Source organism: Hyla sarda, chromosome 3 (genome assembly GCF_029499605.1).
Source record: "Hyla sarda isolate aHylSar1 chromosome 3, aHylSar1.hap1, whole genome shotgun sequence".
Taxonomy (NCBI): domain Eukaryota; kingdom Metazoa; phylum Chordata; class Amphibia; order Anura; family Hylidae; genus Hyla; species Hyla sarda.
Genome location: NC_079191.1, coordinates 332,099,079 through 332,119,422, shown reverse-complemented (window position 1 = coordinate 332,119,422; position 20,344 = coordinate 332,099,079). Strand labels below are relative to the sequence as shown.

The 20,344-nt window shown below is 42.2% G+C and overlaps 1 protein-coding gene across 4 annotated transcripts in view; it reads left to right on the top strand.

The window, feature by feature from the left end:
* LOC130362581 (metabotropic glutamate receptor 1) overlaps nt 1-20,344 on the top strand; it is a 443,185-nt gene that overhangs the window by 393,904 nt on the left and 28,937 nt on the right. For all 4 annotated transcript variants that reach the window (XM_056567315.1, XM_056567317.1, XM_056567318.1 and 1 more), the window contains exon 6: nt 8,246-8,414. In XM_056567315.1, coding sequence (XP_056423290.1) covers nt 8,246-8,414 — 169 coding nt within the window. The remainder of the gene's footprint in view (nt 1-8,245; nt 8,415-20,344) is intronic.

Genomic DNA, 20,344 nt, shown 5'->3' with positions numbered 1-20,344 from the left:
TCCAAAATGGAAATTCTGCCATGTGAATGGGACAGTGGAATCCCTATACAATTCAATATGCAGCGAATTTGCAGAATTTCTGAGGCTTCCTGCTCTCTCAGTATAAAAGAGTTACACCGAGCAACTTAGATTGCAGACAGGGAGGAGAGCATGTAAAGGTGGACGGAGGCTGTGTAGAGAGTGTAGCGATAAAGCACACCCTCCTTTTGTCCAGTGTCTAAGGAGTTAATCGATCCTGTCCTCCTGATGCTATATGAAATAAATATGTTTATTAAATAAGTATGAAGCTGCCTTCAGCCCCACCTAGTGGTGTTTGCAAACAACTATGATTTTATCATTATCAAGGTGTTTCTGAGACTTTGTGATTGATGTCTGTCCTAAGAATAGGCCATCAATATCTGGTCAGTGGGGTGCCTGATGATCAGCTATTTACCAGATTAAAAGGAATCTGTCATCAGTATCACCCGCACTATCTTGTCATACAGGCTTGTAGTGTGGGTTACACTGTTAAAATGATACTTATGGTGTCCTGAACCGTCACACCGTTCTGCCGTAATTCTTTCATTTTCAGGATATGCAAATGAGGTCCTTGGGGCATGGGCGGAGCTATGACCCGACCTCTGGGTACTCTGACATCATCTTTGGTCGGGCAGGCCCTCCGCCAGGCTCATCCATATGCATAATCCCCCTCCCTTCTCACCTGCCCGTGCTACTGTATGTGCCCTCTTTTGGGTACACTAGGAAGCGGCGTTCGGCTGAGATTGTCTCCCAGCAAAGATGACATCAGAGTGCCCGGAGCTCAGGTCATAGCTCCGCCCATGCCCCAAGGAGCGAATTTGCATATCCCAAAAACGAGGAATAACGGCGGAATGGCGTGATGGTTTGGGACACCATAAGTATCATTTTGATCAGTATCCCCTGCACTCCAAGTCTGTATGACAGGTTAGTGTGGGTGATACTGATGAAAGAAAGGCACAGTGAAAGGCTGTGTACATCCAGACACAGCCACTCTCACAAACAGCTAATCGACAGGCATCCCAATAACCAGATATTGATGGTCTATCCTGAGGACAGGCATCAATCACAAAGTCCCAGAAAACCACTTTAAACCATATGTCAGTATGATCAAGATTTAAGTTCTGAATCAGAAAAACAAAGCTCCCATCCCTATAAAAATGTGTTATACAATAAATCGTCATAAAACAAGAACTAAAAACAAGACAGTGTTAAAAAGATCTCCCTCACTTTAGGCTATGTTGACATCTCTGTTGGATACTCCATTCAGAGCTTTCATTGAAGATTCCATTCAAATAACCAAAAATTGTAGCAGTCACTATTTTTTTTTGTTTGGTTAAAATTTAGAGAAAGTACAACAGCCGGAAACCCAATGGACAACCTTAACCCCTTCCCGCAGAATGACTTATATAAACGTCATGTCATGCTGATAGTTAGCGCATCATGACATTTATATAAGTCATTCCAGCAATGTGCGGCATCGCACGGGTTAACAGGCAGAAGTCCCGCTGTTACCAGCAGGAGACAACTTCTGCAAGCCCCCCCGCAGGACCATCTGTGGATGGTCCTGCTCAGCAATCACTCTGATTGGTCCCTATGGATCAATCACAGTGTCTCAGCTGACTGGGGGGGTTTAAAGTTCATTTCCCCTGCTATGCCTGACCCTAGATGTCCGGGCAGAGCAGGGGAAGATGAGAGCTGTGGTGGGGACATACCGTAGGACCGGCGCAGGCAGGGGGGATTGGGGATTTGCGGCAGGCAAGTGGAGGAGGCAAGGGCGGCAGGCAAGTGGAGGACGCAGAGGCAGCAGTGAAGATCGCTGTAAAGTCATCTTCACTGCTGCTTCTAGGAGTTTCAAAACTACAACTCCTAGCATGCCCCGACAGCCTTTGGCTGTCCGGGCATGCTGGGAGTTGTAGTTTTGCAACATCTGGAGGGTCACAGTTTGGAGACCACTGTGCAGTGGTCTCCAATCTAGGCTCTTCCAGATGTTGCAAAACTACAACTCACAGCATGCCCAGACAGTCCAGGAATGCTGGGAGTTGTAGTTCTGTAACATCTGGCCTTCCCAGCATGCCTGAGCAGTCTGGGAATGCTTGGAGTTGAAGTTTTGCAACATCTGGAGGGCTACAGTTTGGACACCACTACACAGTGGTCTCCAAACTGTTCTCCACCAGTTGTTGCAAAACTACAACTCCCAGCATGCCCTTCGGCTGTCTGGGCATGCTGGGAGTTGTAGTTTTGCAACAACTGGAGGCACACTGGTTAGGAAACATTGTGTGTTACCTAACTCAGTGTTTCCCAAGCCGTGTGCCTCCAGCTGTTGCAAAACTATAACTCCCAGCATGCACTGATAGACCGTACATGCTGGGAGTTGTAGTTTTACAACAGCTGGAGGCACACGGGTTGGGAAGCACTGAGTTAAGTAACAAACTCTCAGTGTTCTGCAACCAGTGTGCCTCCAGCTGTTGCATAACTACCACCCCCAGAATGCACGGACAGCCAAAGGGCATGCTGGAAGTCCCAGCATTCCCTTCTGCTGTCACTGCATGCTGGGAATTTTCTACAAGTTTGAGATGCAGCAAATTTGACTGCAGCTCAAACTCCCAGCAATAAACCTCCACCCAAGTGAATGTACACTAAAAACACTACACCACACTACACTACTGTAACACATAATAAAGAGTAAAGCACTACATATACACACACCCCTACACAGTTACCTCCCCCCCCCCCCCCCCCCAATAAAAATGAAAAACACCTGGTATGGTACTGTTTCCAAAATGGAGCCTCCAGCTGTTGCAAAACAACAACTCCCAGTATTGCCGGACAGTCACTGACATTACTGGAGGCACCCTATGCAAATCCCCAATTTAGGCCTCAGATGCACATGGCGCTCTCTCACTTCGGAGCCCTCTCATAGGAAAAATGACCCCCAAAATTTGTAACACAATTTCTTCTGAGTATATAAATAAAATAAAAATAGTATTTTTCATTTGCACAGCCCACTGTTCCAAAAGTTTGTCAAACACCAGTGGGGTGTAAATGCTCACTGCACCCCTTGTTATATTATATGAGGGGTGTAGTTTCCAAAATGGGGTCATGTGAGGGGGGGGGTCCACTGTTCTGGTAGCATGGGGTTTTGTAAACGCACATTGCCCCCTACTTCCATTCCAAACAAATTCTCTCTCTAAAAGCTCATTCTCTTCAGAGCATTGTAGTTCACCCATAGAGCACTTTACATACACACATGGGGTATTTCCATACTCAGAAGAAATGGGGTTCCAAATTTTGGGGGGGGGGCATTTTATCTCACTGTACCCCTTGTTACGTGCCTTGAGGGGTGTAGTTTCCAAAATAGTATGCCATGTGTTTTTTTGTTTTTTTTTTGCTGTTCTGGCACCATAGGGGCTTCCTAAATGCAACATGCACCCCAAAATCCATTTCAGCTAAATTTGCTTTAAATGTAGCTCCTCTTCTTCTGAGCATTGTAGTGTGAATGCAGAACACTTTACATCCATACATGAGGTATTTCCATACCAAGAAGAAATGGGGTTACAAATTTTGGGGGGCATTTTCTCCTATTATCTCATAAAAATGGTAAATTTGTGGAAAAAAATGCATTTTAGCAAAAAAAATTCATTTACACATCCGAATTTAACAAAAAGTCGTCAAACACCTGTGGGTTGTTAAGGCCCACTGTACCCCTTGTGATGTGCCTTGATGGGTGTAGTTTCCAAAATAGTATGCCATGTGTTTTTTTTTTTTTTGCTGTTATGGAACCATAGGGGGATCCCAAATGAGACATGCCCCCCAAAAACCATTTCAGCAAAATTCACTCCCCAAAATCCCATTGTCGCTCCTTCGCTTTTGAGCCCTCTAGTGCACCCACAGAGCACTTTACGTTCACATATGAGGTATTTCCTTACTCAAGAGAAATTGGGTTACCCATTTTGGGGGGCATTTTCTCCTTTTACCCCTTGTAAAAATTCTAAAACTGGGTCTACAAGAACATGTTAGTGTAAAAAATGAAGATTTTGAATTTTCTCCTTCACTTTACTGCTATTCCTGTGAAACACCTAAAGGGTTAACAAACATTCAGAATATCATTCTGTATACTTTGAGGGGTACAGTTTTTATAATGGGGTAATTTATGGGGTGATTGTAATATGAAGACCCCTCAAATCCACTTCAAAACTGAACTGGTCACCAAAAAAATTTGATTTTGAACATTTTTTGAAAAATTGGAGAATTGCTGCTGAAGTTTGAAGCCCTCTGATGTCTTCCAAAAGTAAAAACATGTCAACTTTATGATGCAAACACAAGCAGAGAGCTTCAAAGTTAGAAAAATGCAAAATTTTCAAATTTTTCATGAAATTTTAGAATTTTCCACCAAGAAATGATGCAAGTATTGACGGAAATTTACCACTATGATAAAGTAGAAAATGCCACAAAAAAACTATCTCGGAATCAAATTCATAAGTAAAAGCATCCCAGAGTTATTAATAATTAACCCCTTAAGGACTCAGCCCATTTTGGCCTTAAGGACTCAGACAATTAAATTTTTACGTTTTCATTTTTTCCTCCTCGCCTTCTAAAAATCATAACTCTTTTATATTTTCATCCACAGACTAGTATGAGGGCTTGTTTTTTGCGCGACCAGTTTTCCTTTGTAATGACATCACTCATTATATTATAAAATGTATGGCGCAACCAAAAAACACTATTTTTGTGGGGAAATTAAAACGAAAAACGCAATTTTGCTAATTTTGGAAGGTTTTGTTTTCACGCCGTACAATTTATGGTAAAAGTGACGTGTGTTCTTTATTCTGAGGGTCAATACGATTAAAATGATACCCATTATTATATACTTTTATATTATTGTTGCGCTTAAAAAAATCACAAACTTTTTAACCAAATTAGTACGTTTATAATCCCTTTATTTTGATGACCTCTAACTTTTTTATTTTTCCGTATAAGTGGCGGTATGGGGGCTCATTTTTTGCGCCATGATCTGCACTTTTTTTTGATACCACATTTGCATATAAAAAACTTTTAATAAATTTTTTATAATTTTTTTTTTAATAAAATGTATTAAAAAAGTAGGAATTTTGGACTTTTTTTATTTTTTTTCGTTCATGCCGTTCACCGTACGGGATCATTAACATTTTATTTTAATAGTTCGGACATTTATGCACGCGGCGATACCAAATATGTCTATAAAAAATGTTTTTTACGCTTTTTGGGGGTAAAATAGGAAAAAACTGACGTTTTATTTTTTATTGGGGGAGGGGATTTTTCACTTTTTTTTTACTTTTACATTTTTTTACATTTTTTTTTACACTTGAATAGTCCCCATAGGGGACTATTCATAGCAATACCATGATTGCTAATACTGATCTGTTCTATGTATAGGACATAGAACAGATCAGTATTATCAGTCATCTCCTGCTCTGGTCTGCTCGATCACAGACCAGAGCAGGAGATGCCGGGAGCCGCACGGAGGAAGGAGAGGGGACCTCCGTGTGGCGTTATGAATGATCGGATCCCCGCAGCAGCGCTGCGGGCGATCCGATCGTTCATTTAAATCGCGAACCGCCGCAGATGCCGGGATCTTTATTGATCCCGGCACCTGAGGGGTTAATGGCGGACGCCCGCGAGATCGCGGGCGTCGGCCATTGCCGGCGGGTCCCTGGCTGCGATCAGCAGCCGGGATCAGCCGCGCATGACACGGGCATCGCTCCGATGCCCGCGGTTATGCTTAGGACGTAAATGTTCGTCCTGGTGCGTTAAGTACCACCTCACCAGGACGTACATTTACGTCCTGCGTCCTTAAGGGGTTAAAGTGACAGTGATCAGATGTGCAAAAAATGCTCAGGTCCTTAAGGCCAAAATGACCTCAGTCTTTAAGGGGTAAAGTCATTGGGGTTCATCAGGCTCTGTTGGAACAGATTAATGAAAAAGCAGTGTGAGGAATTATTTTACTATATAATAACAAGGGGGGATTTAAATATGTCTGTCATGAGATAACAAAATGGCTCCAGTTTTACTCTTTACTGGTGCTGGCTGATCTGTGTACTTAAATCCTAGTTTTCATTATTTTATGGCTTCTTATTGCCATGTTTATGTTGCTCACACTGCATGCAGTTCACTGAAGAGGAGGGGGTGTTCCCTTGCTTGCCCTCCCCTCCTCCCTCACTCCTTAACCTCTTCCCACAAATGGAGGTATATTTATGCCTACTACGGGCTCCCGCTGTATGACGCGCACTCAGCAGGTGGGTGCCCATCATACCTGGTGGGTCCCGTTGCTATCAGCAACCAGATCAGGCTGATGTCCGGTATTTACCCTTTAGACACTGTGATCAAAGTTGATTGCAGCATCTGAAACGGGAGAAAACGGTTGCAGGTTAGCTCAGAGGGCTGTTCCGGATCACTGCGGCATCCTGAACAGCTGAGAGGAGAGTGGGAGGGTGCTTACCTTCCTTCCTGCCGTCCGATCGTCACTCCATTGCTCCAAGCCTGAGATCCAGGCTTGAGCAACTGAGTACAGATAACACTGATCATTGCTATGATATGGCATAGCAGTGTTCAGTGTATGCAATCTAAGTATTGCATATGATAGTCTCCTATTGGGACAAAAAAAAGTGTTAAAATAAATAAATAAAAAGCTAATAAATGTGATTTAACCCCTTCAGTAATACAAGTTTAAATCACTCCCCTTTTCCCATTTAAAAAAATTATATATATATATATATATATATATATATATATTAACAAAAATAAAAATAAACATATGTGGTATTGCCGCATGCATAAATGTCTGAATTGTTAAAATATTATGTTAATTAAACTGCATGGTCCAAGTCGCAAACTTAAAAAAATTCCAAAGACCAAAATTGCGTATTTTTGGTCACTTCATATACTAGAAAAAAAATAAATAAAACACCATCAAAAGGTGCCATCAAAATAAAAATGGTCCTGATAAAAACTTCAGATCATGGCGCAAAAAATTGAGCCCTCATACATCCCTACATATGGAAAAATAAAAAAGTTATAGGGGTCAGAAGTGGACAATTTTAAACATATTAATTAATAAATTAGGTATCCTTGTAACTGTATGAACCTACAGAATGTAGATAGCGTTTCATTTGTACTGACAAGTGCACTGCATAGAATCGGAAGCCAACAAAATTTACAAAATGGAGTTCTTTTTAAATTTTGCTCCACAAATATATTTTTTTCTGGTTTTGCCGTAAATTTTTTGGTGAAATGATTAATGGTATTACAAAGTAAAATTGGTGGCGCAAAAAACAAGCCCTCATATGTGTCTGTAGGTGGAAAATTTAAAGAGTTATGATTTTTAGAAGGTGAGGAGGAAAAAACAAAAGTGCAAAAATGGAAAATAGCCCGAGAGGGAAGGGGTTAAAGCTGACAACTGGCTGCTCTATGCACTGAGACTCTGTGAGACGTCCCCTGCTCACAGAGCAGTATGAGTGATAAGCCAGGACAGAGCCCTGCTTGTCCCCCCACACTTCTTGTATTTTGTCTCAGCACAGCTATTGGCAGAGACACAGTGTTCTGGACAGTGGAGGGACCCCTAGTGGTAAAAAGAATGGAACATTTTTCACCCCAAAATATGCAATCCAATGTATGCTATTATCTACATTATATAAAAAGTTTTAGCAATTGCAGTTCCCATTTCCCTTCGGCACTTCTTAAAAGGTCAGCGTGGCTTAGCAAAAGGGGCATAGCCACCTTTGGGCTGGTGGATTTACTACCAATTAAACCAGAAATTTGAATCAGTTATACAAGAAACTAACTTCAGCTCTTAGCTGGCATAGATTTAAAAATGTGGCATACAGACAGTAAAAGATGTGTCATCATTGTTAGGAGGCTTATGCCCTTAATAGATTTGGTGCATCTTGCCATACTACACTTTCCCTTCAAACCTTTGTGTGAAATTTCGGCCACGATAAATTTCCCCCAAAATGCTTCGTTTTTGGCAAAAAAAAAGAAATTGAGTACAGAAATATAAACACAACATTCAGTAGAATCGTCCCAGGATGTAATACATTCATGTGTTGTCTCTTATCACTTATCTGCTTATCCAATTGTATTAACAATGCATTGATTTTTAAACAGATGGTTTATAGTAAATGGATGAAAGGAATGATGAGAAGATGAGATGAGAGGAATTCTAAATGAAAAAATTATTTCTTTCCAACTTTAGATATGATATCATGAATCTTCAATTCATTGAGCCAAATCACTACGATTATGTTCTTATAGGAACTTGGCATGAGGGAATTTTAAATATTGATGACGATAGAATACAAATGAATAAAAGTGGAATGGTACGATCTGTATGCAGTGATCCTTGCTCAAAAGGACAAATAAAGGTAGGCAAAACTATATGGATATATATATATATTTAATAACTAATCTTTTTTTTTCTTCAAGCAGAGCGAGTGCCCCCTTGTCTTTTAAGGGGGCTTTACCGGGAACAGTTTTTCCCCATATTTTCTTGTATGGGCCATTTATATACCTAAATAACTTGATCATATCAACTTAAATGTATATTCTCACGACTAACCAAATGTAATTATTTTAGTCTTTTATCATAGCTAAGATGCTCCATATTAGTTTAGTTTCAAGCCTTTGTGTCCTCTGCAGCTCCAGAACAACCCATTTATGTACCAGTGCCCAAAACTTAAAGGGGTTATCCAGCATAAGGTGATTTTAGTACGTACCTGGCAGACAGTGATGGACATGCTTAGGAAGGATCTGTGCTTGTCTTGGGGATAAATGGCTATGCTGTGAGATTACCATAACACTGTGGCTAGCTTTCTGTGAACTTGTATTTCCTGTTTTCAGTTTTCTTGTTTGCCTACAAATCCCATGATACCATTTTCCTCCTTCCCACACATCAGCTACCCCACCCATTGAAACATAAATGAGCTGCAGACCTGTGGTTTTCAATCAGAGTGCCTCCAGCTGTTGCATTACTTGCAGATTGCTCTCTCCACCCATTGAAGCACAGCTGACTCGTGAGTCAGGTCTCGACCGCAATGCAAGCTGGGAAAAATCTGAGACAGCAGTCATATTGTATGCTGATAAAAATAAATATTGTTATGAAAATCATATAAGAATTGTGAGAAAACCATCACACACAGGTACAGACACTATATTATGCACTACACTAACTTTACAACCCCTGTAGCATAGTCAAATGAAAAAAATTCCTGGAATACCCCTTTAACAGCATATTCCAGATGAGGCCATACCATACCAATGCTTTATAAGGTGGCAGTATTATGTCCCTGTCCCACAAGTTCATGCCTCTTTTAATACATCAAAACACAATTTTGTTCCCATAGATACTAGATTATCACCATTAGTGATCAATAGAAAATACCAAAACCAGGTGTATAGCAATCAATCATATAATTTTTATTGAAACACATATACAGACATACATTTAAAAGAGACATGGAATGCAGATGGTGTTACTAATAGGAACTGAACAAAAGTGGAGGCTAACACATATGCTACAATCTGAGACACAGTTAGAATTTAAATGAAGGACCCCATTGATTGTATAATCATAGCAGCAAGTAAATGGCAAAGTGCAAATGGATAAGCAGCAGGGTCTACCAATAAAGAGTTAAATACATAAGTAAGATATAAAAAAAAGGAGTAACAACAATCATTACTAAGTGGGAGAGAGAGTGATGTGTGAGCCTCCACCACCCAAAGTTTTGCTCCAAGGCTTCTTCCGGGGCGTAGTCAAAATGGGGATAAGCCCTCCTATCTATAGCACAACTACATAGGGAAAACAGTCCTAGCAAACGGCTGATGATTCAGAAAAACACACATATAGGCGTTATGTGACTGATGGACAGGATGTACGTCATTGATTATACTAAACACCTACCCAACTGAGTTAGCAGGCGGGGCCACTGATGCGAAATGCATAGTGACAGTACAAATCCTTTCGTCAATGACGCGCACCACGTGTGTCACATAGAGGGAGAAGCACCTAGGTAAACAGCGTTTCATTAGCCTGACGCCATTGTGAAACCTTCCCTACGCATCCATCTACCAAGAGATTTTGGAGCACCATGCTTTCTTCCGCAGATGTGTTGCATTACAGAAATAAATGAACTTTTGCACAATATTCAATTTTTTCGAATTTCACCTGTAGATTGTTTGACAACTTCTGTCCCTAATAAAATGATGCTGGTTATCACTTATATTACTGTTACCTCATACATATTTCTGCATGTAGTTCCTTTTGTGCCCCTCACATAATTTTTCCACAATGGATGTTAAGCATACAGATCCATAGTTACCTGGAGATGAACTTGTGCCCTTTTTGAAGATGAGCACCACATTTGTCTTGCACCAGTCCCTCAGCACAATACCAGACACCAGAGAATCTCAAAATATTATGAACAATAACTAAACTTATTTCTCTAAGAACTTGTCATGACCGACTGGGGTTGGACATGGAAAAGTTAGCCCTAATAACCCCTTTCCCTAATAGCCACTTTCCCTGCCTACTTGCCCATCTGCCATAAATGGCGGATCAACAACCACGGTGTTGGTCCCTACTTGCCCTAAAGTGCAGTGGCCATAAAAACAAATAATATACATAGTTGGTCACAGGCCAGAAACATTATAGGAAAACTACCAGACAAGCAGATATACAAGTCAGAAACTATACAGGCAAACAGGTCAGAATATAGTGTACAAAGAAATATTTCAGAAACCGGACTCCAGACAAACGGCAAATATGAATAAATGAACTAGAAACTGTATAGAATGAGTAAACAGCAGAAACCAGGAAAAGCAGGGGATGAACAGAAGAGCTGAATGTTAAACACCAAACTGATCAGGAACATAGGACACGGTTCACATTGGACTAGGTAACTAACATAAAGAGATTAAGTTCAGGGAACAAAGATCAGTGAGTAAGCACAGAGGACAATATAGACGTGTGGTAAAGCACAGAGGAAACACTAGATCAAAGATCATGTACTCAAAGAACTACTCAACAACTCTGGACATATAGAAAAAAACAAAGTAGATTCCCCACTCCAAACTTGGAGGGACAACAATACTAACTGGTAGCCAGCAGGCACACTGCACCATGTAATCAGGAAACTGGCCTAGAAGGAGACAGAAATATAAAACACGGAACACTAGAATGAGAAACGGATGAGTCTGAACCGACTCCACAAAATCATATTCCACAACATGGAGGGATATAGGTCAGGATGCTCACAGTGTGAACACAGACTAAGATACAAGTTAAAAGCAGAACGGACATACAATAATCCTAAAAACTGACAAATGTACTACAGACTAAAATCTATAATAAACAGGACTAATAGCCATGATTAGAAACTTAGAAATTACAATATAAATACAAGGTGCATGATTAAACAGACATGGTTGAATTGCACAAATCACCAGCAACCAGAGTGTAGCAGAGCTTGGGTTTAAATAGCCACACCCGAGTTGCAGTTGGCTCAGAGCATTAACTATTCCCCAGCCAGGGAGAATAGCAAACTGCTCAGACAAAAACTAGAGTCTGAACAGACCCCAAGACAGAAGAACACAAAAAGACAAAAATAGACATTACAGAACTCTTGGATGTAATGTATCTGGTCCTGGAGCAAAACATACATTCACTTTATTTAATTTACCTTGGAAGATATCTACATTAAGTCAGTATAGCACATTCCATGATGTGTTACCAGCCCTGGCCGGGCTTGTTCAGCTTCTTCTGTTTATTTTGTATATACAGACCTAAACAACCCATTCAGTAGTTTTGCATTCTCTTGATCCCCAGTGACCACCACCACAGTATCATTATTTAGAGGTCTAAATATAACAAATTAAATAACTATACTGCTAAATGTATTACTGTGAGGAACAAAAAAAAATAGCATATAAGACTAAATAATGATATTAAGGAGGTGGTCACTGAGGATCAAGAGAATACTGAGCTACTGAAAGGGTTCTTTAGTCCTGTATATAAAATATTAGAGGGAGGAGCTAGCACCAGTTTATTTGAAAACATTGGTTTTCCACAAGAGTACCGCTTTAAGCCAAAAGTAACTATATTGTGGTCCCTATTACCAAGATTTTCATGGACAGTTAAATTCCCAACCACCTCTGTATTGTTAGAAATGACCAGATCCAACAGAGCATCACTTATTGTTGTGTCCTCTACAAACTGGCCCAAAAATTTCCCTGCAACACATTTTGAAATATTCTCTTTTTAACAGTTTTAGCCAAATTCTGACCCCAATCAATATCTGGATAGTTAAAATATTCCATTATCTATTTGGATATGCAGCTGACATTCAATCTCTTTAGTGATGTTGGGGTCTGTAGAATACACCAAAATAATTTTTAGCAATTCTACCCACAAGGATTCCACGTCCTCACAGTCATCACTCTTTATTGCATCTTTCACACTAACTTTCATATCATTTCTAACATACAGACATATTCTTTCTTTTTCTAGAATGCCTTATTCTTTTTAAGCAATGTAAACCCCTGCAGATTGACAGCCCAGTCATGTGAGGAGTCTAGCCATGTCTCAGTGACCGCAACTCCATCACTATCAAGGCCTCAAGCTCCACACTTTAGCTTGCTAGACTTCAGGCATTTGTGAACATACACTTTACATTGCCTTCTAATTTTACCTATTATCTAGGAGTCAATCGGAAAATAGAAAAAGACAAACCCACTTGGCATTTTTTCCTTTGGCATTTTCCCTGTTCACAGAGTGTTTTGGCCTTTTAGTGGCAGTTTTCTAAAATCACAGCATGCTGAGACTGAGAATAATTTCTGTGAATCTTGGCGTGCCCAATTCTAAACGTTTTTACACCAATTCATCAAAAAACACGACGTGAGAACCTAGCCGAAAGAAGTATTTTCAGTCACTAACTGCAAACAAATATCTTAAACATGGTGATGCATTGAAGCTCACAGTATTTTAGAACATTGTAAAGCTTTTATTTAATATTGTGATTATGTTTTATTAAGCTAAAATAAAAATAAAACATTTATTAACTTGTTAGAGCCAGACGACAAAAATCAATCATAACATGATACTTCTAGGTATAGTTTTCTTCATCCGCCACCATCCGGCTTGATCTGCCACCAAACACCTGGGTACACTGGAGGATGAATTGGTTCCCGGTCTCCCAGTTGGATTGTTGGTAAACAGGATGCTAATTTGTTATGTTTGCGTATCTATGTGTGGGTATCACAAGAATAGCATGTATCATTCAGGTAGCTGGGTTTCTCCTAGAAGTATTGCCAATAAATTCTCCCACTCAATTCCTAGGTAAATTGTGTAATTGAATGCTTCAAATAATGAAGTGTTTAGTAATGAACCACAGGTCGCTGTTTACTCCACACATTTCATTATCACAGACATCTCTTCTTGGAAAACATTATTTAACAGGCACCTTTCCAGTTAAATTACGTTGCAGAAGATTTGTTGCACCATAGTCTTCTGGAGAAGATTTGGTATCCCACAGAACCACTAGAGAGAGACACAGGCAATGCCTATGGGTTCTCATACTATCTTTCAGGTTACATACATGAAGAAACGTCATGGACATAGATTGTTATACCTGTTTATATTTAGCACATTTCAGGGGTCATATCATAATCTGCTAGTGCATAATTTATTTTTATTTTATATTTATTTATTTTTACTTAAAATTGGTTGTTTATGCATTCAAATGAGAACTTTTCATCATACATCTAATGTTGTATTTATTCATTATGTGAAATGTTAAAAGTCGTCCTCTGACTTTTTCTTTATAAATAGTGCTAGGGCTTAGTTAGCACTGTATAGTTTATTTATGTTGAGGGGTTTTCTGTGATATTTGGCAAATTTGTGGCAAGAATGGTGCTATTATACCTCAATTCCGCGAATCACTGTAAAATAGTGCAAAATTTGCTGCAATTACTCTAAAATGACTGCAAAGTTGTGAAAAAAACATAAAAAATGCAGAGAAACTGCACCGTGTGAAAATGCAGCCTTAATATGTCTGGTAATTGTCCTGATATAGATGATAGTTTGGAAAAATTTTAATGTGTAAAAGGCAGTGCCTCGCATATAATATAGTTCACCAATTAGCTTTATGTGGTTTCAGCAAACTGCATAAATTAATAGTACAAGTGAATAATAAAAACCTTGTCATTAGAGATGAGCGAACTTTTAAAAAATTTGATTCGGCCGATTCGCCGAATTTTCCGAAAAAGTTTGTTCCGATCCAATTTTTTTTGCGGCGAATCTATTTAAAAAAAAGGCTATTTCTAGCCTACATACAGCCTCTATAGGGGTATAGAACACTTTGCTGTGTTCTAAAACGCATATGAAGTGTGCTGGGGTAGTGAAATAATACTGTTATTCAGAATAACATGCAGATTACCGGCATCCCTTTTAGAATCACTGCCGCACAGCAGCACAATGACAGAGCCTGGTGGTGGCATCAGTGTCAGGAGACCATATAGTGACTGAATGACATAGCGTGGAGGTGTTGGCAGCATGAGGAGACCATTTAGTGGCTGAATGGCACAGCGTGGAGGTGTTGGCAGCATGAGGAGACCATATAATGGCTGAATGGCACAGCGTGGAGGTGTTGGCAGCATGAGGCCACCATATAGTGGCGGAATGACACAGCATGGAGGTGTTGGCAGCATGAGTAGACCATATAGTGGCGGAATGACAAAGCATGGAGGTGTTGGCAGCATTAGTAGACCATATAGTGGATGAATGGCACAGCCCGGAGTTGCCAGCAGCATGAGTAGGCACTAGGCCTTCACAATCCATAAGATTAAAAGATGAATTAAGAAATTTAAACCGAAGATTTTGGATAGCGGGTGCTACCTATGAGAAAATTTAAAATTCCCAGACCCAGGCCCCACAGTGTCATCAGTAAACCACATATTGCCTGAATGACACAGCCTGGAGTTGGCTGATGCACGAGTACACAGCAGGGCTTCACAATTCCCCCCCAAAAACAACACAATTTTAGAAATTTTGGAAAAAGATTTTGGATAGTGGGTGCTACCTATGAGAAAATTTGAAATTCCCAGACCCAGGCCCAACAGCGGCATCAGTAACCCATATATTGCCTGAATGACACAGCCTGGAGTTGGCTGATTCACGAGTACACAGCAAGGCTTCACAATTCCCCCCAAAAAACACCACAATGTTAGAAATTTTTGAAAAAGATTTTGGATAGTGGGTGCTACCTATGAGAAAATTTGAAATTCCCAGACCCAGGCCCAGCATCGCCATCATTTTTTTTTTTTGAAATTTAAAACAACCTTTGCGTGTCCCAGACCCCAGCGTGTGGGTACGAAGGACCAAATCCAATAAGCCCCCACAGGGATCATGGGGCCGTGAGATGTAGGCGCAACATCTCCATTGCCCTGACCGGCCATTGTTTCCAAGACTTCTCGCCAAGGCAAACCATGTGAAGAACAACGTGACACTGCCGTGCCCTGCACACATGGTATGCTGAAGGGCCACTGAGACTTGTCCGGGCAGTGGAGGCTTAAGACACAGTGGAGGATGTGGAGGTGGAGTAGCACACTGTCACAGGACCAACGGGCTGACAGAGTGTAGCAGGAAGCAGCATTGAGTACACACCAGGGCTTCAGAATCCCAAAGAAAAAACAACAATTTTTTAAAAAAAATTAAGAATATTTAGGACAGCGGGTGATACCTGATATATTGCCTGAATGACACAGCCTGTAGTTGGCTGATGCATGAGTACACACTAGGGCTTCACAATCCCCCGAAAAAAACACAATTGTAGAAATTTATGAAGAAGACTTTTGTCCTGATATAGATGATAGTTTGGAAAATTTTAATTTTAACGAAAATTTAGGACAGCGAGTGCTCTCTATATATTACCAGAATGACGCAGCCTGGAGTTGGCTGCAGCATGAGGAGACCATTGAAATGAGTGATTTTTTTATTTGAAATTTTAATCAAAATTTGTGTCCCGGACCCTGCCATGTGGGTACAAAGGACCTAATCTCACAAGCACCCACAGGGCTCATGTGGCCGTAAGATGTAGACGCAACGTCTCCATAGCCCTGACCGGCCATTTTTGGTTTTTGTACCTTTGTTTAAGAACAAGCGCATATCCAGAAGACTACAGAAGACTCTATAATGCAGGACGTGGACCACCAAAAGACATTCTTCTATAAAATAATTTTTTATGAAATAAAGAAGCAGAGTTCATCCCTCTCCGTATTTTTTTTGAAAATTTTACTTTAAAAAAATCACACGCAACACACGTTCAATGCTGTAATGGATATTATTCTGGAAAATTCAAGTTTATTACTGTGATAATTATCAGAAAATTTGAAAAAAACACTACCCAAGAGTGTTTAATAACCCCATACATTGCACCATAAATGTTGAAATTTTAATTAAGCATGTATGTATGTATTTCAAAAATCCTAAAATTAAAGGCCCAAGCCCAGAAGCATCATGAAGTCAAGTAGTTCCAGAAAGACACAGGAGCAGTCAGGAGTAGGCATCAGCAGTACCCAAGAGGCTTCAATTACCCCTTACATTGCACGATCAATTGCGAGATTTAGCAATAACACGTGTGTTATGCCCTCAGATGTCCTGGGCTGCACGCGCAAAACACTGAACGGACCAGCGTGTGTCTATCTTTCACTGACAGGTGCGGGTAACCCGCTGAACCCCGTTTGCGATAGGGATCAGGGATTGCAATTATTTGCCAGGAAAGAAGAATCACAACTAAGTGCGGGTCATAAGCTCGGGTTCATTAAGTCCCTGCCCTTTGTACACACCGCATGTCTCTACTACCGATTGGATGGTTTAGTGAGGTCCTCGGATCGGCCCCGGCGGGGTAGGAGAAGGCCCTGGCAGAGCACCGAGAATTTAAAGATCATTGTTGAAATTTGCATTAAGCATGTATTAGCTACTGCTAAACTTCCAAAAATTAAAGGCCCAAGGCCAGAAGCGTCAGTGAGGCAAGTAGTTCCTGAAAGACAAGATGAGTCAGGAGCAGGCATTCGCAGTACCCAAGAGGGTTTCATAACCCCTTACATTTAAATATCAATGTTGACATTTGCATTAAGCATGTATTTAGCTACTGCTAAACATCCAAAAATTGAAGGCCCAAGGCCTGAGGCATCAGGGAGGCAAGTAGTTCCTGAAAGACACAGAATGAGTCAGAAGCAGTCATTCGCAGTACCCAAGAGGGTTTCATAACCAACCCCTTACATTTAAAGATCAATGTTGAAATTTGCATTAAGCATGTATTTAGCTACTGCTAAACATCCAAAAATTAAAGGCCCAAGGCCAGAAGCCTCAGTGAGGCAAGTAGTTCCCGAAAGACACAGGATGAGTCAGGAGCAGGCATTTGCAGTACCCAAGAGGGTTTCATAACCCCTTACATTTAAAGATCAATGTTGACATTTGCATTAAGCATGTATTTAGCTACTGCTAAACTTCCAAAAATTAAAGGCCCAAGGCCAGAAGCATCAGTGAGGCAAGTAGTTCCTGAAAGACACAGGATGAGCCAGGAGCAGGCAATGGCAGTACCAAAGAGGGTTTCATAACCCTAATTGATAACCCAAGAGGGTTTCATAACCAACCAAAATTAGGAAATGTTGGTGTAGCAGCATGGTCAATCTACTCTGAGGCATCTGGCATTGTTGGCTGGAAATCCTGGCTGATCCATCCATGATTCATCTTGATAAACGTCAGTCTCTCCACATTTTTACTAGACAGACAAGTTCGCCGTGGGGTGACTATGGCCCCGGCCGCACTAAACACCCGCTCTGATGGCACACTACTGGCCGGGCAGGACAGCTTTTCCAGGGCAAACTCTGCTAGTTGCGGCCATAAATCAAGTTTGGCTGCCCAGAAGTCCAGCGGATCTTTAATGGTTGTTGGCATGGTCATGTCAAGGTATGCCACCACCTGCTGGTCCAGGTCCTTCTCCATGTCTACCTGCTGCTGATGAGTTGCTTCACTATGCGGGTGAAGAAAGCTACTCATCAGCTACTGTAGACTCAGGCTGCTGCTGATTGAGCTGGTACTGCTCCTGCCACCCCTCCCTAGCAGCCATGGCAGTGGAAGGTGAGCGCAGAGGGCCCCATGAGTCAGACCTGCGAGTGGATGGACTATGTGGCCGACTGACTACGGCCAACTGACTACATAGAATCTCTCTGTAGTAGGTCAGTTTGTCCACCCTCTCAGTGGGTGTAAAAAAGGCCCCCATTCTGGGATGGTAGCGAGGGTCTAATAAGGTGGAGATCCAGAAGTCATCCTGCTGACGAAGCAACTGACCATGCATCGTGCCATTTGCGCCAGTGACTCGGAGGGACTACCTGCCTCCATCTCCACTGCATACTGCCACGGTGTGTCTGGGTCCTCTGTCTCGCCTTCCTCATAACCCTCCAGCTCCTCTGGCTGCTCCTGCTCCTCCTCTCCTGCCCAATGACTAGAAACAACGGCCATCTCATCCAACCTAAACTGTGCTCCGCTCTGCCCCTCATCATCCTCCTCCTCCAGTTCAGCCTCCACAGGGCTCAAGTAGCCTTGAGATGTAGGCGCAACGTCTCTGTTGCCGTGACGAGCCATGGTTTCAATAATTTGTTGTAGGAAATGTAGGAGTGGAATTATGTTGTTCATGGCGTAATCCAGGCGACTCACAAATAATGTGGCTTCCTCAAAGGGCCTCAGCAAACGGCAGGTGTCACGTATGAGCTGCCACTGGTTCACATTGAAGTTACACAGGGGAGTACTCCTATCTGCTTGGATCATCAAGAAATCGGTGATGGCTTTTCTTTGTTTGTATAGTCTGTCCAACATATGGAGGGTGGAATTCCAACGTATGGCAACGTCACAAATAAGACTATGTTGTGGGATACCGTTCTGACGCTTCAGCTCAAGGAAGGTGTGCTTGGCGGTGTACGAGTGGCTGAAGTGCATGCACAGTTTCCTTGCCATTTTCAGGATGTTTTGCAAATGGGGTGAAGACTTGAGGAAGTGCTTGACAACCAGATTCAACACGTGTGCCATGCAGGGCGCATGTTTCACACTTCCGTGTTGCAACGCGGACACGATGTTCTTCCCATTGTCGGTCACCATGGTTCCCACTTTCAGATTTCGTGGAGTAAGCCATACTCGGATTTCTTTACGAATTTACTTTAGCAGTTCCTCCCCTGTGTGACTCCGTTCGCCAAGGCAAACCATGTGAAGAACAGCTTGACACCGCTGTGCCCTGCACACATGGTACGATGAAGGGCCACCGAGATTTGGACGTGCAGTGGAGGCCAAGGACACGGTGGAGGATGAGGAGGCGGCGCCGCACACTGTAACAAGACCAACTGCCTGGGAGCAAGAGCGTGGAGGAGGAAGCGGTGTGTCCCTGCCCGTAGTTACAGCTCCACACGTCGGCGCTGCCGTACACTTTTGAACACACCGACAGGCTCAAGGACTGGCCCACCTTCTCTTGTACAAACTTATGCAGGGCTGGTACTGCCTTCTTTGCAAAGAAATGACAGCTTGGGACTCTCCACAAGCCATCAATCCTCTGAAAGGTGCAGAGTCCACCACTTGAAAAGGGAGGGACTGCAACACCAGCAACTTGGACAGGACCACATTCAACTTCTGCGCCGTTGGATGAGTGGGCGCATACTGTTGTCTCTTGGACATGGCTTCGCCAATGGAATGTTGGCAGAATGGCTGACTAAAAGCGGGAGAAGCAGGAGTGACAGAAGGAGAGTTTGACACACAGTTCCCTTCGGCTGAGGTGGTGGAGCCTTGGCTGGATGAAGGAGGGAGCGAATGGCCACTGGGTGATGCAGCAGGCTGAACCACTACATCGGAGCCACAGTTCTCCCAGGCCGCTTTATGGTGGCAAAGAATGTGTTGACGCAGGGCCATGGTGCCGACATTGGGACCCTGGCCACGCTTCACCTTCTGCCGACAGATCTTGCATGTGGCTACGTGAACCTCCTCCGGATACCTTATGAAAAACTTCCACACCGCCGAGTAGCTGATTTTCCCACCCGCAGACCGCACTAATTGACTGCTACTGGCGCCGTCTCCAGGAACCCCTGTTCCACTACCTCCCGGAAAGGTAGGCTGCCGCGAAGCAGGTGGTCTCACCCGGGCACGTTTGGCTCCTGAATTTCCACTCCTGCCACCACGCTGACTGCCAACCGTGCTACCGCCTTGCTGCCTCAAGTGCAACCTGCAACTCTCTTCTCCTGATGATGATGAAGCCCCTTC